Source organism: Macrotis lagotis, chromosome X, assembly GCF_037893015.1.
Source record: "Macrotis lagotis isolate mMagLag1 chromosome X, bilby.v1.9.chrom.fasta, whole genome shotgun sequence".
NCBI lineage: Eukaryota > Metazoa > Chordata > Mammalia > Peramelemorphia > Peramelidae > Macrotis > Macrotis lagotis.
Genome location: NC_133666.1, coordinates 669389230 through 669416024, shown reverse-complemented (window position 1 = coordinate 669416024; position 26795 = coordinate 669389230). Strand labels below are relative to the sequence as shown.

At 36.0% G+C, this 26795-nt stretch overlaps 1 protein-coding gene across 6 annotated transcripts in view; it reads right to left on the bottom strand.

The window, feature by feature from the left end:
• CLIP1 (CAP-Gly domain containing linker protein 1) overlaps positions 1-26795 on the bottom strand; it is a 143458-nt gene that overhangs the window by 72150 nt on the left and 44513 nt on the right. For 2 of the 6 annotated variants that reach the window (XM_074205524.1, XM_074205520.1), the window contains exons 4-10: positions 17851-17975; positions 16051-16270; positions 12241-12438; positions 11571-11674; positions 8421-8481; positions 6874-6906; positions 3430-3534 (exon numbers count right to left, since the gene is read on the bottom strand). In XM_074205524.1, the coding sequence (XP_074061625.1) occupies positions 3430-3534; positions 6874-6906; positions 8421-8481; positions 11571-11674; positions 12241-12438; positions 16051-16270; positions 17851-17975 (846 nt within the window). The remainder of the gene's footprint in view (positions 1-3429; positions 3535-6873; positions 6907-8420; positions 8482-11570; positions 11675-12240; positions 12439-16050; positions 16271-17850; positions 17976-26795) is intronic. The other 4 variants (XM_074205525.1, XM_074205523.1, XM_074205521.1 and 1 more) reach the window with 3 other exon arrangements.

Here is a 26795-nt window from a genome sequence, read left to right as displayed (position 1 = left end):
ATTTGTACTTAACATATATTTTCAGTTGCTTTTTTTCTTGGTTTCTTAAGAACAACTTCATAAGGAAAATCTACTAAAAGTTCTTACTATTTTGAGACACTAAAGGATTTTCAATTTACTTTCTCTAAGTTCAGCTACATTACTAATTCTGTCCCTCAATTACTACCAAAAGTAAAGGGGGGTTAGAGTTTGCTCTGCAAGTTAAAAGGAAGAATTCTGTCTTTCATTAGTAAAGCCCAGTTATACTTTATTCAAAAAAGGATGGGGGCAGCTAGGTGGCACAATGTATAGAGCACCGGCTCTGAAGTCAGGAGGACCTGAGTTCAAACGTGACCTCAGACACTTAATAATTACCTAGCTGTATGACCTTGGGCAAGTCACTTAACCCCACTGCCTTACAAAAACTTTAAAAAAAAAACAAGAAAGGATGATATTATCTGATCCAAGTTAAAGGAGGCAGTATACCAAAGACTAAATAACTTAAACTTTCCATCACCAAGTGATAAATATTTACTCTAAAATAACCAAGTAGATTAATTTCTTATTGCCTAAGGTTAGGCTGTTATTAGCCCCAACAGTTTTTAATAAGTATATGGTAAGAATGATTACTTATCATTCTAATTAAGTGTCTTCTAATAAGCCCCCCTTAGATTTTCTAAGTTCATTATTGACTTTATCAAATAACTTTATAAAATTTTATTTTGTTTCCTAGTATTTTTTAGAAAGCTACTTTCATAGGTGTGATGATCAACCTTGATGGTCTTGCTCATCCCTTGGGTTATCTGCGTTGGAGAATACCATCTGTATCCAGAGAAAGAGTTATGGACTTTGAACAAAAACCAAAGACTATTACCATGAAATTAGGGGGGAAAAATTATATTATTATTATGTAATTTTACTATCTCATACTTTATTTTTCTTCCTTAAGGATATGATTTTTCTGTCATCACATTCAACTGAGATCAATGTATAACATGGAACCAATGTAAAAACTAGCAGAATGCCTTCTGTGGGGGTGGGGGGAGGGAAGCTAGAATGGGGGAAAAATTGTAAAACTCAAAATAAAATCTTTCTTAAAAAAATAAAAAAATAAACAAACAAACAAATAAATAAATAAATAAAAGCTACTTTCATCTTACTTATTAAATAAATCAGAATACCTAGAAAACAACTAACTTTTGCATAATGCAATACTACAGTCTTGCCATATGAAATTTCTCTCCTCTTCACCCACAAACTTCCAACTCCTGACACAAGTCATCCTCAGGTCTTACTCTGAACTCCCTCCTTAACCTTTGATTCATGGACTTTCATACTTCTAGGGGATATAGCTCAGGCCCCATCTTCTGCAGGAAGCCTTTCTTGATCTCCCAACTTCCTCTAAAACTATCTGTATCTAATGATTTTGCATATACTGTGTTGATTCACTTTATATTTATATATGTATCTGCTGTCTCCTGCTTCTTTAAGATTAAGGATTGTGTCATTCTTTATTCATTGTATCTACAAAAGCCTTGACTAGTACTTAAAAAAATACTAGCTAACTGATTGGACAGTTTAACTATTATCAGGACAATAGAAGATAAAAATGTTCCAAAGATCTCTAAATCTTAAGGAGAATGCTTATTCCTGACTTAACTCTCTCCCTTCACAATGTCTTTTACAAAAACAGTAAAAATTTACTTGGGTTTGACTCTAAATAGCAAGAAGAGAAAAAAAGTGAATCTGAAATATTCTACAGACAGAATAAGCTTATAAATTAATCCAGAGTTGTTCTGTCACTGCTGCTTTATAGAGTTTAAGGAAATAAATTCGACTCAAATTCATATAAATAAAATCAAGAGACAGGTACCAGAAAATCAAGGAATAAAATATTAAAGAAATTAATAGAGCAATGTCTACAGTATTTAAAAAATAGATACCTAATGGGGGATTAACTTAAATCAGCTATAATGAAGTTATTTACATTCCAAGTACGTAAAAGGGTGAAAACTATCTTTCTTGGTATATCTTTAGAGGAATTCTAAAATCCTAAAAAATTAAAATAAAAAATTTCCCTATATTATCATAAACTATACCTTTAATCCTACATGATATTAAGATAAATAAATGATTTTATACTACTATAAGGAGAACTTTTGCAAATTCAGAGTGGGGATTAAAAGAAGACACTTGTGAATATATCATACTATAAATAAGATTCATCAATAAGGGACAAAAAAACTATCAAAAGTTACTTGTTAGCAAAGCAAACTCTTTGGAAAGCTACACAGCAATGAGAATATACTTACCTGACAGCCATTCACTTTTATGGCAACTCAATTCCATTTGAACCTCCCAATTCCCAGGCCAATTCCTTGTTCCAGTGAACCCTATTTCCCCCAATAAAACTAATACACAGGAAATTTTCCAATATGGGACTGAGAGACAAAGTTGAAAAAAAAAACCCAAAATCACACACAGCACAAAACCTTTTAATGGAGAAATAAAAGGGACTGAATCAATTATAGAAAGAGTGCAAAAATCAGTGATTTCTCTTCAATAAAAATTTTTAAAAATATTAAGGATTAAAAAGAAAAATTGCAATGTAAAGCTTAACATAATTATTTGAAATTTCAAGCTTTAGGATACTTGGCCATTCAACCATCAAAAATCAAATGCTTGATTAAAATATGTAATTAGGACTTAGTTCTTTTCAGCACAAAGATGCTTTGTAGATGTTTTTTATAGATGCTTATGAAGTCAAAAGATTCACTATGAAACTCCTAGTAGTTTCCAAGGTCCAGAGCCATGAATTGATGGCTTTCACAAACCAGTTGTAGTCCCAGCACATGGCACTGCTACTTATTCATCCTCCTAACAAGGGAGATTAAACCTACTGGAGGGTCAGAAAGGAGAGACTAGGATACAAAGACAGATCAGGTACCAGGAAACAAGGAAGAGGGAAGGGCAAGGGCAGGGCGGGGAGACAGGGAAGCCAAGACTCAGCCAATGCTCTACCTACTTCCCACCAAAGACCAGGGAAGAAGGCAGGGAAAAAGCCAAAGCCTCAAACAGCAAAATAAAAAGGGACCATTAGAGTCCAGTCTCTACAAAAATGAGATTGAGAGGATAACTGATTGGTTGGGTCAAGTCACAGACCTTTATTTTGAAGCACAACCAATCTTACTGTTGTTTTTGATGCACATTGTGGGCTATACTCTTTTCAAAAATTCATTTATGTGAAAGAGTAGTTAAAAATTTTAAAGACTAATGTGGAAAAACCTGGAACTATGGTCATTCTAAGCTCATGAGTATCTGAACAATACCAGGGCCAAGCTTAAATTAAACCACTGGGACATAAGTCATACAAATGACAAAGCATAAGGCCCCTAAATGTCCACAATTCAACCATGGGGTCTTGTTCCATTAAATAGTGAAAACCATTACCCTAGTGTCTTCTAACTCCCTCTGGAGTTTGTCAGCTTTGGTCTTTTCAAAGAGCAGGCTTTGTTCAAGCTCCTTAATGCGGGCATGCTCCAGTTTGGTCTGCGTCTGTTAGTAAAAAGGAAGAGGAAGAGAACACAAAAGTGCCACCATCACATGCCAGCACAAGAAGAGAGAGCGGCATGCAGGCAGAGCCACCAGTATTTTTTTTTTTTGGCCAAAAAAAAAAATGAGCAGAAAAGAGAGAGAAGGGGGAAAGGAAGGAACTGAGATGAGGAGGATGGGAATGAGAAAGTAGGCTAAGGATAAGGTGTGATGGGTGAAGAGGGTATGTAAACTGAGGCAGAGAATAAGAAAAAAGAAATAAAGCACATGAGGTGAAATGGAAGGTCAGATACATGCAGCCAAACATGAGTTATATTGATAAGTAAGTGAAATTTATCAGCACAAATTAGATTAGTTAATATTTCTCTAATCTCTATGGTCACCCCTATTCTCTAAAATGTCATTATCCGACACATATGTATGCAAATGAATTATAGATTCCAAGAAGGCACTATTTATAGTAATAAATATTATGAAAACTTTGAAATTGCTCTTGAGATCTCAAGAAGGTCTTGGGGTAGCTCCTCAAATCTTAAATACCTGACATGACTGAGGACAAGGATATCATTCCTTAATTGTATTTGGAAACAAAAGTAAGGCTAGGGGATTTGCTGAGGAGGAGGAAGACCTGGTATCCTTAGAAACCGTTTTTCCCATCCATAGTATACAGAAGACAGGAATCACAAATTCCAAACTCCTATTTCTTTCAAACAGGAAATGTTCCAAAAGCTATTCATCCTCAGAGAAAAAGGTTCAAATGAAAAGATTAAAAAATGATTATGAATTACATACTATGTTCCCTGCCTAAGGAGATATGAGATATAACAAGTGTATTTAATAAGGAAAAATGATATTGCTAGAATTGGGGAAAGTTTTTAATATTTCTCTCCAAAGAGGAAGAATTGCCTATATAATCTGAAGGAAAAAATGTAGAATGAAAAGCCAGGAATTAATCTTTATAAACTCATAAATTTTACTTTCCGTTATTATGCATTTAGCTTGCTTTCGAGACTAGATAAGATCTATGTAGACATAGAATTTTAGAGTTTGAAAATAATTCAGCAGACCATCAAGGCCAGCCATATTGCTGTTATAACAAATATCAAGACATTCAGTCTCTACTTGAAGACCTCCAATAAAAGGGAAGACCAGAGATTTGGGCAGATTTGAATAAGACAGAATCTTAAGGAATCTACTATATTTCTTACTAACTCAAGAATTTTCTTTGCCCAACCTTTATCTATATAAATAGAAAATAAAATAATCAGCCAATGGAACAATTGATAGAATAGAGATCCAAGGGCTACTCTTCTCAGAAGCTGCAAACACTTCCTCTGCAAAAGCTACATTGAAAGGCCAATTTGAGTACCTGGTGCCAATGAATATAGTAATGACTGATGTGGTTGTTGAGAATCATTTTAACTAGAACAAAAAATGTAAAAAATACCTAAACATCTTTGTTTTAGTTGGAAGGATATTTTTTTACTTCTATATCTTCTAATTATATTAAAGAAATTTTTTTTAAAGAATAAGGAAGAAAAAGTATTGTTATACTTTTAACATGATGACTGAATTCAATTCAGATCCTAAGAATTGGATAGATTGTTTCCAACCCAATGTGACTTTTAATTACACATTACTCAAATTACTTTCCCAAAGAAAAGCATCCAGTACTGACAACTGTAGTCAAAAATTTGAAATTAGCCTCAATGGTGAAATTTGGGATAGAAGCAGGGAAAACATTACTATATAATGTCTTCTCAATCACTTGACACTGATCTAAATGATCCAGAATCAAAGAAGCTTAATAGTTGTCCTGTTCAACCCCAAACCTATACTAGGAAAGATATGTACAATATTACTGACAGATGGTCATGCTGCTTCTCCTCAGACACTACTGAGGAAGGCAACTCACAAATCCACAAATCACCCTATTTGTTCTTCATCTCCAATTGCTGTCAAGATTTTTTCAAAACTAAGACAAAAATCTTTGGGTTGTGAGGTAATAACCACCAAATGAAAATCTACTCTTTAATAAGTTATGTACCTTAACAAATGTTTATCCCGTAGATTCAAATGAGAAAAGGGGTACCAGGATAAGCACTATCTCAACAATAGAATATCTATTTTAAATTTACGAAAGACTTGAATGACTTAAGAAACCCACTCAAAGAATTTTGTTTCCTTGAAAGATAGCAAAGGATTCCAAAAGAAAAGTTTTGAGACAAGAAGTTAAAAAGAAAAGCAAAGGCTAGGAAAAGAGCACACAAGAGTAGCAGAGGAAGATCCCATGCAGCCTGGCATGATATGTAGCAGAAGCCTGTTTCAGGAGAAAAGAGACCCAGATCACTAAAGGAGCTTCACAAAAAGGAATCTTTCAGAAGGAAGTTCAAGTTCAAGTATCTTGTTTTCTACACTTCTAAGGGTGGGTAGATAGAAAGGACCTTCAGTTTAATCTTACTCTCTTCATAGGACTAATCAAGTCAAGATTTTTGGATTCCATTACTTTGATGTATGAGCTGGGAAAAATACATAAATGTATAAAAATATATACATATATATGAAAAATGAAGCAATGTTTTTAATTCAGATAGTGAAGTTTCTATTTTACTATTTCAGGTAACACACACACACACACACACACACACACACACACACAGACACACACGACTGGCCACTCCAAAAACATCACTTCAATACATGCAAATCAAATTTTAAATTGTACACAACAATGAAAATGATGAATGTATGTTTTTCTAGAGATTGCTTTTCTCTGAGCAGTTCATGAAATGAGTAACATGCAGTGTCTCAAATGTGAACTAAGATTTCGTGACTGTCAACTGTCCTAGTTGTCAATGACCAGTAGTGGGAGCTCATGGAAAAGATAACACAAGTAGTAGGAATTTTTCAAATCCTTCTTACTATACACAGGAAAGAAGATTCAGAAGACTTGGAAAATTTTATCTAAATTTGTCCTTATAAGTTCTATTATTTTCCCCAGAAAAGATATTTCAAGCTTCAGGAGGCCATTGTCATTTTCTTAATGATGGTGTAAAAGCTACTATATAAAAAATGAAATATTTGAAGGCTAGACCTAAGGCCTCTATTAAGGAAGAATATATTCTCACTTGCTCATATAGGAGTGTGAGAGAATTTAATCCACTACTACATTTTCTTCTGAATATAAATTTAAATGTTCTAGAAAGACACATGCACAGAAATATTACAGTCAATGTTCTGAAGACAGATTGCAGTTAGTATTTGAGGATATAAATAAGCATTTTAACTGCATACAATCTGTGTTAAAAGGGAAAATCTCCACACAGGTAAATGCCCTCTTACATTCTCAGCATCTTCAGATATCTGGCTCTTTTGCTATCAGTAAAAAAAAAAAAAAAAAAAAAAAAAAAAAATTAAAGAACAAAAACTTTTCAACTAATTCAACATTTGACAAAAGTTCAATAAAAATTTATTGATGACAACTACTGCACATATTGTTGGTATAGTTCAGATATAGGTATTTAGGCAGAATACTACTGTTTTAAATGATATTTTTATGAACTTGATATGAAGGCATGAACTTTCTGATGAGGTTGGGGGCATTTTTTAAATGGATAAGAATAGCACAAAGGATGACTGAAGAAATATGAGTGGATATGAAATAAACAAAGAAGATAATTGCTATATATTACTGATACCTAAATAGTGATAGAGGTCTAAGGCCTAGTTCCCCAGACTAACACAATGTAAGGGGCTTTCCTTATCATTAGTTCAATAAACTCATTTTCAACTGAGAAGAGCCTGTTTCTTCAGTGGTTGTAATGAAGGGACTATTTGAGTAGTATATATAATCCTGGACTTCCAATTTCATCAAATTTAAATTCTATACATGGAAAACAACAGAAAAATACCTAAAAATAGTGTGGCAGATAAAAGTGCCAGAATGAATTTGAAAGGTGCCCAGAATTTTTGATCTAAGCTCTCCTGACTGGGAATCTAGCAATGGTTACAAAAATAGCAATTCACTCAATTCAAAGCATCTCATGTGAAAATCTTGACATGAATAATGCAATAAAGAGCTAGATAAAACTAGGGGTCATCAGTACTTTGTGAATTCAAAATATGCAATGTTCCCCAGATTAAAGAAAAAGAAGGAAATGCTACATGCTTAGTTTTATGCTTTGTATTCTTTTTTTTAAAAAATAGTGAAATATAAAGTTCTTGAGAAAATAAAAGATGAATAGGGGTGGATAGGTGGCGCAGTGGATAGAGCACCGGCCCTGGAGTCAGGAGTACCTGAGTTCAAATCTGGCCTCAGACACTTAATAATTACCTATCTGTGTGGCCTTGGACAAGCCACTTAACTCCATTTGCCTTGCAAAATCCTAATAAAAAAAATAAAAGACAAATTGCCAGAGTGTCTATCTCTTCTTTCAAAATGTTTAGAATAATTCTAACAATAACTTAAGTTCACAGCTGGCATAGACCATCTAGTTTTATCTAGATTCATTGAAGAAAAGAATTACAAGTAAGGCAAAGGTTATGCTAATTAATGACTATGATAACTCTGAATTGTGTTTTAAAGAAAAATGTGACTTATTAAAGAGACAGACAGACACATACATACAAGAGAACACACTGCCTCATTTGTGATTTGATTAAAACCATCTGAAATCTTAATTTTGGAAAAATGAGGAAAAGAACAGAAGGTTCTGATTTAGGGCTGTTAAGGCCTTTATAGCCATATTTTAAATAAAAATCAGCCCTTCTCATTCCTACAAACTCCTCTTACCACTGATCACATTCTGGGCATGGTATAATTTTTCCACCTAGGGGTCCTTCTCTAGCTTATTTCCCATAGGAGCTTAAAGGAGTTGGAGGGGTTTTACCTCAAGATCGCCTTTGGTAATAGATTCCTCCTCCACTCTGAACTGAAGGTCTTCAACCTTCCTGTGGAGTGAAAAGTGAAAAACCAAAGAAGTTTAGAAACAAACCAAGAAAACATGCTACAAAAACAAAACCCATCACTTTACTAATATATCTGATATCTTAGCAGTTGCTCAAAAGGAAATGTTTGCCTTAGGAAAGATAAGAACTATATGATCATATTTTTGACTTCCCCAGCTCTATTTGGAGATCATGGGTCTTGGTTCCAGAACAGTGAGGAGGAGTTGTAGTAAAGTCTTTTGAAAACAGAAAACTTCACTAACGTAAAAGATTCAGAAGAAAAAAGCAAGTAAACACAAATGCTTATGTATGCAAATACAAACATTTACAAAATGCTTCAAATCCACATCATCTGTAGCAAAAACAAGAAATTGTTTAAGAAAAAAAGAATTCAAAATAGCAAAAACCTAAACCTTCTCTAAACCTTTCCATAGCTACAAATTACCCAAACTCATGGCAGATTTAGCTGCTGGGAAACATTTGTTTTGCCTGGCAACCTGTAGGATGACAGCATATAGGAGGATGGATGAAAATTTTACTAGTTATTTTGGTACTTGGGAGAAACAAATTTTTTGGGGGGGATGGGGTTGGATGAGGCAATCGAGGTTAAGGGACTTGCCCAAGGTTACCAAGTGTGAAGTGACTAAATCCACATTTGAACTCAAGTCCTACTGATTCCAGGGTTCACACTCTATCCATTGAACCACCTAGCTACTCCTCATTTATTTTTCAAAGACTGGTGCTGTAAAACAACCAAAGCCTTAAACATTTCTTGTTTACTTTAGGTCAATAAGAATGATTCTGAGAGAATATGCTAGGAAATATTCTACGAGAAGATCTTGATGACCCTTCAACATATTGGGGTTGTCCTTCTCTGGACAATTGCCAACTTATTCACATGGTACTCAGAACTAACAATTATTTACAATGAAACCATCACTGCTGCTCTACTGCTTTAAAATACCATCTCATATTGCCTTACCTTTCTTGGTGATCACAATTGACTCACAGAGTTTGCTACAAGTACCAATCTTTTTAAGTATGATTACAATCCAGCTATGTTCACATGTACTTGTGAAGGTGATAGGGATAAATATAATCTTAGTAGATTCAGACCAAGGTACTTAAATTTTGTGGGGAGGCAGCTGGATACAGGGAATGCTAACCTTGGAGTCAGAAGAGGAGTCCAAATTCAGACTCAAATACTTACTGGCAGTTGTCACCCTAGACAAGTCACTTCACCTCTCTCAGTCTCAGTTTCCTTATCTTAAGAACAGGGATAGCAATTGTACCCCATTTCCAAAGTTGGAATGACAACAATCAAACAAGAAAATAGAAGTAAAAGTGCTAGGTAAACCTCTAGAATCTGCAGATTCTACCATCCAACATTGCAGTTGACTGCCCAAGCTATGTACTGGATCTATAAACCAGGCTCAGGAGACATGACACTCTGTCTGGTTGTTGGCTGTCCCTCACATATCATGGGGGGGTCCCCCATTCACTTGTTTACACCTGGACTGTTTTCTGTATTTAGGAGTGACATCCCTCCTCAAAGCCATCTCGTAGAATTTCCAGTTTCCTTTCAAGTTCAGTTCAAGTGTTCTCTTCCACACAAAGTCTTTCCTGATGGACCCAGAAGCTAGGGTCTTTCCCTAAGGTTACCCTGTATTGTTTTTTATATGCTGATATATGCACAGTGTTTGGTAAATAGTAGGTGCTTAATAAATATTTATTATTTATTGACATTTTATTCCCCCGGAGAATCAAGATCCTTGCTTGACAGTTTTGTTTTTGGCATTGTATATATTATATACTAGAGCCCATTACAGAACCTGGCATACAGTGAATACTTTTTATTGATTAGATCCAGGACTGTCCAAAAGTGTGGCAGCCCCCCGTGGGTTTACTAAATACTTTAGTAAACAACATTGAGCTTTTGCAGAGCTCTCACTAGAATTGGCAAATCAAAATATATTCTCTCTCTCTTTCTTTTTTTGCAAAGCAATGGGGTTAAGTGGCTTGCCCAAGGCCACACAGCTAGGTAATTAAGTGTCTGAGGTCAAATTTGAACTCAGGTCCTCCTGACTCCAGAGCTGGTGCTCTAACCACTGTGCACCTAGCCACCCCTATTATTTTCAATAAAAACTTTTAAAAGTATGGTTGGATAGTCCTGGATTAAATAATTAATGCTCTTAGAACCTACTGAGATTATAAATTCCTCAAAAACAAAAACTGCCTGACCCTTTATTTATTTATTTCTTTTGGGTTTTGTTTTTTGGGTTTTTTTGCAAGGCAATGGAGTTAAGTGACTTGCCCAAAGTCACACAGTTGGGCAATTATTAAATGTCTGAGGGCAAATTTGAACTCAGGTCCCCCTGACTCCAGGGCTGGTGCTCTATCTATCCACTGAGCCACCTAGCTGCCCCTGACCCTTTTTTTTTTTGTCTCCTCTACAACCTACAATCTAAGCAAAGAGTGTTCACTCAATACTTAGTCACCAAAAGAAAGCAACTATCCAAACTGATGGCTCCATTGTAAGTCATAGAAGAGGAAAGACTTTAGGACATCCATACATAGTAATGTTCCAACAGTTTTCCCATGAATCCCCTCTTGAGCCCCGATACAAGAAACATCACTCTCTCACAGTCAACCTTGGGAGTCTCTTTGGGACACTATGTAACACTTAATTATCCATCTCCTTGTAGAGTTCTCAAGGGTCATCTCCTCACTAAAACTATGACCTCCTCACCAGCAGGGACCATAGTCTATCTATTTATCTTACTAACAAAACAGAGACACAGCACAAAACAATTCTTGAACACCTGATAGTAGGTCAGGCAGTCCATGGGTCAAAGTTCAAGTTCTGAATGAGTGCTTCACTCAGGAGGATGAGGTCAATGTAACTCTAAATGCATATCACACAGGAGGAGGAGCAAGATATCCACTGAACAAATATGGTCATTCCTCTGGCAACAAAGCCATTCACAGGTAATTTTAATTCAAGGTAATTCTAATAGGAAGAATGTTTCAGATAATTCAATTTTTGAAAAAAAAAAGCCAATTCTACATGGTAGTTTGGGGGGGGGGGTCACCTTTTCTCTTCCTCTAGTTGATTGAGAAGCTCCACTTTCTCTCGATCAGCAGCTTCCACCATAGCTCGCAGCTGGTCCATCTTTGCTTCCATTTCCAGAACATGCTAGCAAAGGCAAGAATGTTCGTAAGCAAGTTGTTTATAGAATAGATACGCAATATCATAAAATTATAACTGAATTGTTAGACTTTTACTTCAAAATCTTTGTAAAAGTGCTTTATGATCATAAATAAATTACTTCTCCTGGAAGCTGTATTTACATTATTATTCCCATTTGAAACATGTAACCTTATCTCAAAAGATAAGGGAATAGTAAGCAATTCTCTCTCAAGCCAAAATACTTAAAAGGATAACTATGAAATGAGACATGTGATTACTGGGAAGGTTTTTGTTTTATTTTTTAGCATGACATTCCTGCCCTTTTAATATGCAAACTAGACTAAAACAAATGACATCAGGATATGAAAAGGCTAGCAAATTACTGTGGCCCAAGAGACAAAAACTTTTCCACCAAAAGCAAAAGCTTCTGAACAAGTGACAGCAGAATTTACAGTAAATCACCACAACTCAGAACTACTTCACTGGCTCTGGGCATGAAGTATACCTTCTACCTCTTGACTCAACTTGGGGATTATCACCTCTGCCAAGAGACCTCAGTGCCCAGACTTCACCTGATCATGTCCATCCCGAGCCAGAGCTAGTTCCTGCTCTATTTCCCCCACATGGCTTGTTGCTTTTGCCACCTCCGCCCTCTCTAGGTCCCTCTCAGCCAGCAGCTGTTCGATGTGCTGCTGCTTCTCCTTCAGAGCCTCTTGGAGGGCGGTGGTGCCGGAGATCTTCCTGGCATATCTTGAAGAAGTTTCAGTCAACTGCAAAGTAAAGTTAAAAAAGTGAAGGCAATGCCATTATGAAGGCTCTGCCATTGAAGTAGCAGACAGTGAGCGGTACATGCACCACAAGCGTCCCCTCAGCCAAGTGAAAAGTGCCGCCTACCTCGTGGACATGTCCAACAGCTAACTGGAGAGATTTCTCAGTAAAGAAGCAATCAAGCATATGATTTCTCTCTGTAAATTTCACTTCAGATCAAGAACTCAGAACAAAGAGTCAGTCGGCCTGGTCACAGGGCTACCCCAGTCAAAAAGGAGATGTGGAGAGGATCAGGCCAAATGGCTTGGATACAAGTGACCATTATCTTTATCCATATGAACAGATGGGTGGGAGATCAGGAGACCTTGGTGGAACCATTGAATTAGGTTCATGTAAATCTACTTCTGCCTGAGCTTAAGCTAGATGTACAAATATCCTCATGTTAGGAGAATTTGATTGTGCCTTCTACATTCTTCCTTGATTGACAATCTTGAGTTTGAATACATTGTTTATCCAACTTCTGTGAGGGTTGCAAATGTCATTAAGTTACCAAATAGCTCCCCCATGTAATTACAGACTCCTCTTCAGGTGATTAACCAGACTTAAATCACAGGTTTTTGTCAACAGTTTGTCTCTTATTCAGAGAGACCATGTACCCAAAAACAAAGATATAGCAGGGCCTAAGTGTCAAGCATTTTCAAAGCACCCAATACAGAAAAATATTGGAAGAGATGCATCCACCTTCCAAAATGTAAAAAAAAAAATAATTGAAGCCACTGCATCCACTTTTTTTTTAAATCTTAGATTTCTTGTCTCTTCTTTTGAAAATAAAAATCAGCTAGCAGAAGACTAGATGTGAATTCCAGTAGAAAAGTAATCTCCCAAGCTAGCTTGTAGGGGCCAGGAGAAGTTTTAATAGTCATATTTTGTCTTGGAGGACATTCATCTTTAGATTCCTAGCCTATGTAATCTTTTATCATCAAAATTTCATTTAGCATCTGAATATTCTTCTCTCAATAAAGTTATGCCCTCATATGAAGGGAATCCATGAAGAGCACATGTGTCTTGCTTAGTTCAATGATTGGGCAATTTGATGCCAAGAAGAAAGAAGGCATTCAATTATATTATATTACACTGTTTTGTATTATGAATAAACTTGCAGCAAAGTTCTAATTATGAAATATTTCTATTGTGTTATGAATAATTTTCATGTTTGCTTCTAAAATATTCATTTCAGAGTAACAAAATGAGTCACTACTTTTTTTTTTACTATTCATAGTTAATTGCCTTTCAGATGACATTTTTTTGTTTTTGTTTTTGCAAGGCAATGCCAAAGGTCACATAGCTAAGTATGTATTAAATGTCTGAGGTCAAATTTTAACTCAGGTCCTCCTGACTCCAGGGCTGATGCTCTATCCACTATGCCACCGAATTGCCTCCCAGATGACTTTCAAAAAATGAAATTTTAAATTCTTTAAGCATTATTCTCTAGGATACACACAAAACCATCATCCTTAAAATGAAGAAAGCTCCACTCACATTTAAAAATGTCCTTAACAAAAAAGTTCACCCACTGCTTTAAGAAGCCAAATAATAGATAAGGATTGAAGTAGGTATAAAGCCTGGAGTAATTTTTCTTCTTTGACTCAGCACAATTCCAAAGGACTCTAATGAAGCATGCTATCTACCTTCAGATAAAGAGCTGATGGGCTTTACAGATACTTAATCTTTCTCTAAGTTTTTTGACATAAGGAGAAAGAAACAGTATTGGTTTGGCTGATGGAAAAACAAAACAACTAAAAAAAATTCCTCTGATAAGAACAACACATATGGTACAATACCTAAACAAACTATGTAGCCCTTCCACCCAAGGCCAGAGTAAAAGTCATCCATCTGCAGCAAAAATAAGATAAAGGGAAACTGAACAATCTAAAATATTTCTTCAATTAATATTTTAAATCCTAACCTCTCATTACCAATAACAATGGAAACAACTAAACACTGTGAGTCACAACCTACTTCTAAGCCTACTCTCTGTCATTTCAAAAATAAGTCAGTAGGTGGCATCACCTTTCTGTTTCCAAACCTAAGGACACAGACCAAAGGAAGTCAATTCCAAGTTACTGTTTTATATTTAAAATATGATTCTTTAATATTAGTGGTCTTAGCTCTTTTTGAATTGGCAAAGAATTGGAAATTAAGGGGATGCCCATTAAATGGGGAATGGTTAAACAAATTATGGTATATGTAGGTGATGGAACATGTTCTGTAAGAAAACATGAGGAATGGGAACTTCAGAATAGTCTGGAAAGACTTGAATGAATTAACTGATGTTGAGTGAAATGAGCAGAACCAGGAGAACATTAGCAACAACATGGGGTCATGATCAACCACGATGGACTTGTTCATTTCAGCAGTATAATAATCAAAGACAATTTTAAAAGATTTGTGATAGAAAATATCACCAATATCCAGAGAAGGAACTGTGGAGTTATTTTGCAAGGCAAATGGGGCTAAGTGGCTTGCCCAAGGCCACACAGCTAGGTAATTATTAAGTGTCTGAAACCGGATTTGAACCCAGGTACTCCTGACTCCAAGGCCGGTGCTTTATCCACTACGCCACCTAGCTGCCCCTGGAACTGTGGAGTTTAAATTAAGATCAAAGCTTAGTATCTTCAATTTTTAAAAGTTGCCTTTGTATTATGCCATTTTTTTCTCTAATATTTTATTTCTTCCTTTTGGATCTGATTCTTCTCTCACAACATATTCAAAAATGATCTCTGTTTAGCATGGTTATTCATATAGAGCCTATATCAGATTGTTTTCTGTCAGGAGGATGGGTAGGAAAGGGAGGGAGGAAGAAAAATGTAAAACTCAAAACCTTGCAAAAAAAGTTTGGTAAAAACTATTGTTGCATGTAACTGGAAAAACAAACAAATAAAATATTTACATTTTTAAAAAAATTAGCTGCTTATATTTATGATCAGGATGAGTATTCCCCACTTTAAATTTGATTTTGTATTTTTAAACTATCCTTAAAAAAATAAAAAGACTCAAGATTTTTCTTGGTTTCCCAAAAGAACCTAAAAACTCATTACTCTTACTCAAACCAGGAATATTTTCCACAATAAGAGTTTTTAGTGTAATAAGATATTAGAATCCTCAAATTTCTATTCAAAATATTTTTTAAGTGTTAAAGGAAAAAAATCAAAATAGAAAGAGGCTTCTGGTTAAGAAGAAAAAATATCCCTTCAATTTCCACATCCTTAGTTTGTCCAAATTGTCTCAAAGAAAGCACCTACCAAAGTCAAGTCACTTAACTAAAGAGAAACAGAAGAACTAGATAAATTTGAATTTAAGGAGATCATGAGTTTGGTAGTGACTGTGGGAAGCTTCCTCTTTCTTATTTCAAAAAGTTAGCACTATAAAAACACATATGTGATCTACTAGTAACAGGTTACATGGCAAGCTACAACTTCTATGCATGCTTTTCTTTATTTATCTTTCAAGCACAAGGGCAAAGGAATTTATGATTGGTTTTTAAAGCAAAAGACAAAATAGCATTTGCTGAGCCTGGGAGATGTGAAGCATGCAATAAGAAAACTGGAGCTTACTAATCCTGTACGACTGGGCTTGCTGCTTACGGAAGAGGCTACAGAACTCAGAGAGCTGAGAGAAGAGGCCGAAGGGCTACGCTTCAGGTTGCCTGGGGTCGCCATCACTTTCCTCACAGCGGCAGCCTTAGCTTTGGCTGGTGTTGTAGAAGGGAAGCCAATCTTTGTCACTTTATGGACAGGAGCAAACAAGCCATATTTGGGTTGACATTGAAAATACCTACAGAGAACAGTAAGAGTTTAAATTGCTATGGTAAAATGACCATTAGAACACCCTTGCTCTCTCCCTCCCCCCAAAACTCTCCACCAATTTTGGCTGCTACAAACTGAACTATACCAACCACAGTAATAAAATCAAGATTATACAGCATATGTCAATCACACAAGGTAGTCCAAAAGTCTTAGTGTAATGTCAAACTATAAAGTTTAATAGTTTAAATAGAGTTTCAATAGCTTAAAGCTTAATAGAGTTTTGGAAAACGTATATATAATCATATGTATATATCATATAAACATATGAGTATGTATGTGTATATTCATACATATGTATGTTCACACATACATACACATCTAAGTAGCAAGATTAACTACTGAATAGAAAGCAGTAAGACTTGGAGTCAAGAAGGTCTGGGTTGTAGTCCTATACCTGATAATACAGATCTTTGAGTAATTACCTCTAAATGTCCTGGGATACTAAGGGTATAAGTTACAGATGAATCACTGGTAGAGAGAATTTCCAAATAAGATATTCTCAATGTTGATGAAATCATATAAAAAATTTAAATAAAAAATATACACATACATGATCAACAATTCATCTAGAACTTAATGAGTTATTTAAGTAATTGACATACAACTTAAGAGACAGAGAGAAAACTCGAATCCATTTTCAAGATGCCGAGGCTGAGTCTCATTCACTATATCATGTTGCCCCTTTCCCTTACCTACTGATATTAGTATATATACATATATATATATGTATATATATTCATTTATGAATATATATGAAAATGTGAAATATGAAACTAAGAATACTTTACAAAATCACTATTGCTAAGGAAGAATCACTGTATCAGACTAATAAATCCTAATACAAGGGGGACCAGATGTTTCCTCTACTTAATAAAAGTAAAGCAAAAGTACAGAGATAGAACTTTCCTACACAATGAGGGAAAGAAATTTGCCTATAATCAGGCCTCTGAGTAGTCAGGTAGCTCAGTATCTAAACCATTGGTCCTAATTTATAAAAGAGTATGAATTTGGGACAGCTAGGTGGGGCAGTGGATAGAGCACTGGCCCTGGAGTCAGGCAGACTGGAGTCCAAATCCAACCTCAGACACGTAATAATTACCTTAGCTGTGTGACCTTGGGCAAGTCACTTAACCCCACTGCCTTAAAAAAATTCTTAAAAGGATTTTTAAAAAGTATGAATTCTGCAATTACTGGATGATAGCCATAGGTTTTAAAATATAAATGGTTTTTTAAAACAAAAGTTAGCTTCTCTCTTCTTTTATACTATGCCTTGGTCTCTCATGTGAAAAGCTGATTTCACAATGTGGAACAGAATTACAGAGTGTTCCAAAATATTCCTCTCTAGGCTGAAAATAAAAGATTCTTCCAAGGTTACTCAAGAATATGACAGAAATAACTGAAGGGATTATCCAAGGAGGGAACAGCCAAATCAAGGTCTTGGTGAGAAAACATCAGAGCATTGGGACCTGCCTATTTTGGTTATATTATTTACACATGCATGGTGAGAAATCTCTACTCAAATAACCTAACAGAGAACACTAGTCAAACCTTGTTCCAGCAACTGCTCCATCGTTCTTTCCAAGAGGTTCATCCAACTCTACACCACACCATTCTCCTTTGGCAAAGTCTGTCTCCCCAAGAAATCGTACTACCCCAGCTTTTGTGCCACCAACCTGAAAGTGGATAAAAAGGATGACAAAATGGAAACTGAAATAGAGGGCAAATCTCTAAGCAAATATGTCTTGCTCTGCTGTTTCTATTGGTGGTTTGTTCTGATTTTAGGTTTTCTTCCTCAACCCTACTTGCTTGGCTTCTCTTCAAGAAAAACTATAAAAAGATCAAAAGAATAAAAGACTAGCATATAATCAAAATTATAAAGACATTTTAGAGTATTTAAAGGAACAATAAAGAGTAAAAATAACAGAAGAGGTGGCAGTATGGAACAGTGGGAAAAGTTCTGGAAAGATAGACTAGCAGAGCAGAGAGAAACCAGCCTTGAAGTCAGGAAGACAGGAGTTCAAGTCTTACCTCTGCCATGCACTTGGTTGTGTGACCCTGAGCACCCAATAATCTCTTCAGGTCCCTAGATAACTCTCTCAGATTAAAAATTACAAATAAAGGTGCCAAGATTAATTGGAAGAAATTCCTCATTAGGAGTTCCCTAATAGGAGAGGGAATGAGGAAGAGAAGAAGGGACAGAGAAATGAAGAAGGAAGGAAGGAAGGGAGGAAAGGAGGAGGGGAGAAAGGAAGGGAGAGAGGAAGGAAGAAAGGGAAGGAAGGAGGAAGGAACAAGGGAGGGCGGAGGGAGAGAGACAAAAGAAGTTAAGTTCTGGAACGCATATCCTAGTTCTACTATTATCTTGGGCAATAAATGAATAAGCATTGATTATGAGTATACTATAAATTAGCCCTAGGGCAAGTGCTGTGGAATACAAACATCATTTAATTTATGTGGTCTAGATGGACTAAATGATAAAATAATCTCTACCATACCTTCCAGTTCTAAATCCGTATTCCCTGTGACACAAAGAAAGTAATTAAAAATTTTTTAAGAAAGAGCATATTTTACATATAGAAGTTTAAACTTTCAAATAGAAATGGTTTTATTATATTTCATTTCCATCAGTTGCTTGGTTTCAACGCCAGGAATATCATGATTCTTCCAAGATGTTTATCACCTGAAATTTCATCATCTTGGAGACTGATCAGGCCTAGACACAAGACCCTCAGCTGCCTTTCCCCACCAGCTGGAGGGCAGAGTGACAAACTCTTCTCAGTCTTCCTTTATAGAGGGTTCAGAACTTTTCTGGGCAAGTAGATGGCATACTAAGCTTGAAATCAGTAAGATTCATCTTCATGAGTTCAAATCCAGTCTCATATACTTCCTAGCTGTGTGACTCTGGGCAAGTTACTGCACCCTGCTTTGCCTCAGTTACCTCATTTATAAAATGAGCTGGAGAAGGAAAAGGCAAATCACTCCGGTATCTTTGTCAAGAAAACCCCAATGGGTCAAAAAGAACTGGACACAATTTAATAATAACAACAGAACTTTTCAGCGAAACTTCATTTTCCATTAGCAGTTCTGCTAGATCCCATCAAGCTCCCATGCCATACACTCACATCCTTTCACCTCCTTTTGTGTATTATCTTTCCCTGTTACATTGTAATCTCCTAAAGAGCAAGGAATATCTTTCTTTTTCTCATCTGTATCCCAAGGGTTGGCACTGGACCTGGCAAATAGTAAGCAACTGCTAAATGTTTACTGATTAATGACTAATTTGTTTTGTTACTACAATAATATATTATTGAGGGGGAAAAAAATCATTGATTGTCTTGTATTACAGGAGATTTTTAAACCCAGGTTAAATGTTCAATAATATGCTTATGTTCACATGTCATATAATTTCAGATTAAAAAAAAAGGATAAATTACAAGAAAAAAATTGGAAATTATCTTGAAATTCAATACTGAAACATCACATTACATATTAAAAAATGTTATGGGTGAACTGATGCTGAGCGAGATGAGCAGAATCAGAAAAACATTGTATACCCTAACAGCAACATGGGGGCGATGACCAACCTTTATGGACTCACTCATTCCCATCAGTGCAACAATCAGGGACAATTTGGGGCTGTCTGCAATGGAGAATACCATCTGCATTGAGAAAAAGAACTGTGGAGTTTGAACAAAGACCAAGGACTATTACCTTTAATTTAGGAAAAAAAAACCTGGTATCTTATTGTCTGATCTTGCTATCTCTTTTACTTTATGTTTCTTAAGGACATGATTTCTCTCTCATCACATTCAATTTGGATCAATGTATACCATGGAAAAAATATAAGGACTGGCAAACTGCCTTCTGGGGGGTGGGGGAAGGAAAGTAAGATTAGGGGGAAAATTGTAAAACTTAAAATAAATAAAATCTTTAAAAAAAGTTATGAGAAAAATATTCCCACTAAATTGTGATAGGTAACTGCTACCAAATAACACTATCATAAAGCTAAAATTCTAGAGGTTAAAACCTAGGTTTTATTATGCTCAGGCACAGGTTCAGAGCTCAGAAAGTAGCTGAAAATCAAACAGGGTTCTGACAAAGCTTAAAAAAAGCTTTAAACAAGACCAAAATTACATCAGAGAGACAGAAAAATAATTTTTGACATACAAGAATCTTATATATTCTTTTAGGCAATAAAGATCATACAGACCTAATAAAACAGAATCATAATCTTATATATCTCTAGAAAACTGTCCTAGGCAAACAGTCTTAGTTACATATTTCAAGATTCAGAGGTGACAATGAGATAAATACATGTAAGAGTTTTAAATTCTACAAAAATAACCAAAGAATCTGAGCAAGTTGGGATCCTCACACAAATAAAGTTAAATTACTTTACGAAGTCCTAACTCCCATTTGACTTCTTATCTGAAGAAAGTTTAAGGCCTTAAGTAAATTTTTAATATCCCCATTAGCAGTGTTTCAAGCTTAATAACCTTCTATCTACAAAAAATGACACTGAACCCCAAAATAAAGATTAATAAAAGGAAATCAAAATTTCTTATAACATACATATACATGTGATATGTAAATAAAAGTATACTTTATGTACAAAATATTTTATATTTGTGTGCATATATATGACAGTGTTCTAAAGCTAAAACTCGCTGTCCTTCCTTCATCTAGAATTACATTTATTAATTCAGAAAGGTAGCTCAAGGGGTGGCTAGGTGGCATAGTGGATAAAGCACCGGCCCTGGAGTTAGGAGTACCAGGGTTTAAATCCAGTCTCAGACACTTAATGATTACCTAGCTGTGTGGCCTAGGGCAAGCCACTTAACCCCGTTTGCCTTACAAAAACCTAAAAAAAAAAAAAAAAAAAAGTAGCTCAAACATTACATATGGTTTCTTTCCAACAACAAAACTGCTCTGGCTCAATGGTCAGTCCACATAGCATATGCTTTTGCAATAAGAATAAGAAGCAAAAAGAATAAGAAGACAGTAATATCCCTTATTGTCCTATCACTTCTGAAATGTTTTATTCCATTCACAAATTTACAAACTATGTCATTCACACTGATGCAGCTAAAAGTTGTTTTTTTAAGTCCCAAGGTTTACATTTATCTTTAATTTTCATTGAAAGTAAAACTAAGTATTTTCCTAATACCAAAAACCTATATATCAAAGAAACAGAATTCATGATAAAAGTATATATGAAATCATCCTAGATGTCAAGCAAACCATTGTCATTTCAGAATATGTCTAATGACATATTTTATGTCTATGTCAGAAAAAATTCTATGTCTAATGTCAGAAAATATCTAATTATTTTGATACCTAACTGGTATAGTTAGCTGGCAAAGGATAAGGAAGAAAGATCAAAATTATTGTGGTACTTCATATCTAGCAGATTGGCCAATATGACTAAAAAGGAAAATGACCAATGTTGGAGGGGATGTAAGAAAACTGGGACACTAATGCATTGCTAGTGAAGTTGTGAACTGATCCAACCTTTCTGGAGAACAATTTGGAATTACTCCCAAAGGGCAATAAAACTATGCCTATCCTTTGAACCAGCAATAACACTTACTGGGTCTGTATCCCAAAGCGATCACAAAAAAGTGTAAAACACCTCACTTGTACAAAAATATTTATAGTAGTTCTTTTTGTGGTGGCAAAGAATTGGAAATTGAGGGGATGCCCAACAACTGGGGAATGGCTGAACAAATTGTGGAATATGAATGTGATTAAGTACTACTGTTCTATAAGAAATCGTAAGGGATGGGACTTCAGAATAGCCTGGAAAGACTTGCATGAACTGATGCTAAGTGAAGTCAGCAAAACCAGGACAACAAGGTACACATAACAGGAAAACTGGGTGATGATCAACTATGATGGACTTGTTCATTTCAGCATTACAATAATCAAAGACAATACTAAAAAACTTGATGGAAAATATGGAACTATGGAGTTTAAATGCAGACCAAAGTTTACCATCTTTAATTTTTTTTTTTTTAGGTTTTTGCAAAGCAAACAGGGTTAAGTGACTTGCCCAAGGCCACACAGCTAGGTAATTATTAAGTGTCTGAGACCAGATTTGAACCCAGGTACTCCTGACTCCAGGGCTGGTGCTTTATCCACTACGCCACCTAGCCACCCCATATCTTTAATTTTTAAAAGTTGATATATATTATGTTTTTTTCTGTTTTTTTCCCCATTTCGATTTGATTCTTATTCCACAACCTTGATTAATATGATTTATGTTTAACATAGTTAATTATACATGCATAACTTATATTAGATGCCTTTCTTTCAGGGGGAGGGAAAGGAGGGAGAGATTAAAGTGTAAAACTCAAAATCTTGCCAAAACTGACTGTTGAAATTTATTTTCACATATAGTTGGAAAAATAAATTTAAAAAAATTTAAAAAAAACTATTGTGGTAAGTAAGCATTCAACTTTAGATCAATGCATATCATAGAAACAACGTAAAGACTAACAGACTGCCTTCTGTGGGGGGGTAGGAGGAAGGAAGCAAGATGGGGGGGGTTGTAAAATTCAATCTTTCTTTTAGAAAAAAGAAAAGAAATTTCCCACTTAAAAAAAAAAACTATTGTGCTAAGGATGATGGAAAAGGATATTTGGGGCAAGGTATCTCTCAAGTTGAAGTTTTAACTGAAAAGTTCCTTTTTGCCCTAACAATTAGTATCTCAAAAATTATTTTCCAAGGCTGGTCTGACATTTTCCTATAATCAGTGCTAAAAGTCAAGATTAAGCTTAGTGTACTGAGTTAAACATGGGCTCACTAGTCATTTTAATATAGCCACATAAATTAGACTTTAGTCTTTCTCCTCTCCACATTCCATATGATATTATAAACTATAGATAAATACTTGGCCACATTAGTGGCCATAGTCTTCAACCTCTACAGTTTGAAGAATAACTTGAGGATAAATCTAAGGTTCTGTTGTGCCAAATCACTTTTCCAAGTTCTTTAGAGTCTATAGTAATAATTTCTTGCATCAAACTATACCTTGATAGAAAAATCTAAAGTTCCATATCAATACTCATCTCTTCCCAGGAAGAGACTGTACCACTGATTTACCATTTAAAAAGAACCAAAATACAACACAGTTTTTCTGAAAATAAGCTTCCTGGAGAAAAAGGTAGATTCCTTTTCATAAATTGGATTTCTTGTTTCATATAAGAGTTAATATCTCCCTCATTTCTGTAAAAGATCCATTTAATTATTATAAAAACCATCTGAAAACTTCATGTGACTGTTTCTGTTCTGAAGTTTTTCAAATGCCCCCCTACTTAATCATATATATATATATATATATATATATATATATATATATATATATATCCTAAATATCTAAAAAAAAATTGGAAACTACATATTTACCAAAGTATTTCCATTCCAATGTACTCCTCCTTTCCAAAAGGTAATCTGGGTCCACTAGTCCACAGATATGCAATGATATCCTGACAGAAGGATCTTGCTTTGGCATCAGGACAAAAGGTATTAAGAGTAAGTATAGAGGGCAGCAGGAGTACAGCCTCTCTTAGGTGCTCTCCAAAATATTTCAAAAACCTTAAAATTACGACTCTAACTAAATTTTCGAGAGACGGAACCCACAGAAAGATCCAGTGAGGCAATTCTCCAGACCAAGATAACCTGGAAAATAGTGGGAAGGCTCTGTTCCATGAGGTTGGAGGGGCAGTAGCACTGGAGCAGGGAAACTTCAGTCTCCTGGGAACAGCCCCAGGATGCTTGGAAGCACCAGCTCCTTGCAGCAGAAGTAGTTTCTTGATCCACACCTCAGGGGGCATCAAGCACAACTTGGAAGATCAGCAGGGAGACCTGTACCAGAGCAAGCGTGAAGCCCAGGCCAGCATGGCCCTCCTTAGCACAGCTGCAGCCCTCAGCGCAGCCTAGATCCCAAGAAACAGAAGCAAGGAGGCAGAAGCCTCCCAGCAGCTATGCCCTGAGTGCTCAGCCAACAGAAGGTAAGGGAGTGGAGGGAGACTGCCAAGGTCTGTCCTCTTTCCCTAGGACAGGACTCTGGAGATTTAACCCTATTCAGACCCTGGATGCAGTCTGGGTCCCCCAAAGAGTAGGGACACCCCTCACAGCCCTGGGGCAGAGGGGTGAGCTTGTGGCCATTCAACAGACCAGGAGAGCAGTCAGAGACTCACATACTGAGGTTCTTGCGGGGGGTCCCAATAATACTCAAAAGTTCAGGAAGCACCCCAAAACCAGGAACAGGCTAGGGAAATGAGTAAACAGGAAAAAAAAAAAGAACCTGACCACAGACAATTACTTTGGTCCCTTGGAGGACCAAGATATTCAATCTGAAGATGAGAAAGTTCAAGCTTCTGCATCTAAAGACTCCAAGAAACAAAGATTTTGAAAATCAAGTAAGGGAGGTAGAAGAAAAATTGGAAAGAGAAATGAGAGAGATTCAGGAAAAACATGAAAACAAAGTCAGCAGCTTAGTCAAAAGGAGATCCAAAAAATGTTGATGAAAATAACATGTTAAAAACCAGCATAAGTCAAAATGGATAAAACAGTTCAAAAGTAATTGTGGAGAAGAATGCTTTAAAAAGCAGCACAGGCCAGATGGAAAAGGAGATAAGAAAGCTCTCAGAGGGAAACAAATCCTTTAGATGTAGAATGGAGCTAAAGGAAGCTGATGACTTTGAGAGAAATAGAGACACAATAATTCAACACCAAAAGAATGAAAAACTAGAAGAAAATGTGAAATATCGCATTGAGAAAACAATTGATCTGGAAAACAGATCTAGGAATGATAATTTAAAAATTACTGGGTTATCTGAAAGCCATGATCAGGAGAAGAGCCTTGACCACATTTTTAAAGAATTTCTACAGAAAAATTACCCTGATATTCTAGATGCAGAGGGTAAAACAGAAATTGAGAGAATCCACCAATCTTCCCCAGAAAGCGATGCAAAAAAAACAACCCCCCAGGAATATATATTATAGCCAAGTTCCAGAATGCCCAAGTCAAAGAGAAAATATTACAAGCAGCCAGAAAGACACAATTCAAACATCGTGGAGCTACAGTCAGGATCACACAGGGTTTTAGCAGCATCCACATTAAGGGCTCATAGGGATTGGAATATAATATTCCAGATGGTAAAAGAGCTTGGAATGCAACCGAGTATCAACTAAACAGCAAAACTGAATATACTCTTCCAAGGGAAAAGATGGACTTTCAATGAAACAGGGAAATTTCAAAAGTTCCTGTTGAAATGACCAGAGCTGAAAACAAAGTTTGATTTCCAAGTACAGGACTCAGGTGAAGCATAGAGAGGGAGGATGAGAAGGGTAAATTACGAGAGACTTAATGATGATGAACTGCATGTATTCCTGCATGGAAAGATGATACTGATAATACTCATATGAATCTTCTCATTTAATAGAGCAAGTAGAAGGAGCTTTTATAGATGAGGCACAGGAGAAAGCTAAATTTGAAGATTATAATATATTGTAAAAATGGAGTCAATGGGCAAAAGATGTACTGGGAGTAAGAGAAAGGAGAGGTAGAATAGGCTAAGAAATTTCATGTAGCTTTTGCATTGGTATGGAAGGAAGGAAGGAAGGCAAGCAAGAATGAGGGAACTTTCATTCTTAATGGAAATGGCTCAGAGAGGAAACAGCATACACACTCAGTAGGGTATAGACATCTAGAAGAAAAAGGAGAGAAGGCGGGCAGCTAGGTGGCGCAGTGGATAGAGCACCAGCCCTGGAGTCAGGAGTACCTGAGCTCAAATCCGGCCTCAGACACTTAATAATTACCTAGCTGTGTGGCCTTGGGCAAGTCACTTAACCCTATTACCTTGCAAAAACTAAAAAAAAAAAGAGAGAGAGAGAAGGGGGACAGGGGGAGGGGGATGTGGGTGATAAGAGAAAAGGGTAGATCATGGGAGAGGATAGTCAGATACTTTTTTCTTTTTTTACTTTTTGCAAGGTGGTGGGATTGGGTGGCCTGTCCAGAAGCACGCTACCAGGTCATTGCTGGGTCTCTGGGGTGGGATATAGGTTTGAGGCCTCTTGGCCCCAGTGCTGGCTGTCTGCTACACTACTCAGCTGTCCCACAGCACATTTTAGAAGAGGGACAGAATGAAAAGAGAGAGAATAATAGATGGTAGTGGGGAGGAGTGGATGGAGGGGATTACAATCAGCAACAGCAACTGTGGAAAAATATGGAAGTAACTACTATGATGAACTTAGGATAAAGAATGTGATCCACCTGAGACAGAAGTGAGGGTATCAGAACAAAATGAAATACATTTTTTTCTCTTTCTTTTGCTTTATTTCTCATATTTTTGTGGAGGAGGGGGTATTATGCTTACTCTTGAACAAGAATATTTTAGTAATGTGTAAATAAATTAAAGAAATTTTTTTTTTTAAAAAAGAGTAAATATAGGGGCAGCTAGGTGGTACAGTGAACAGAGCACCGGCCC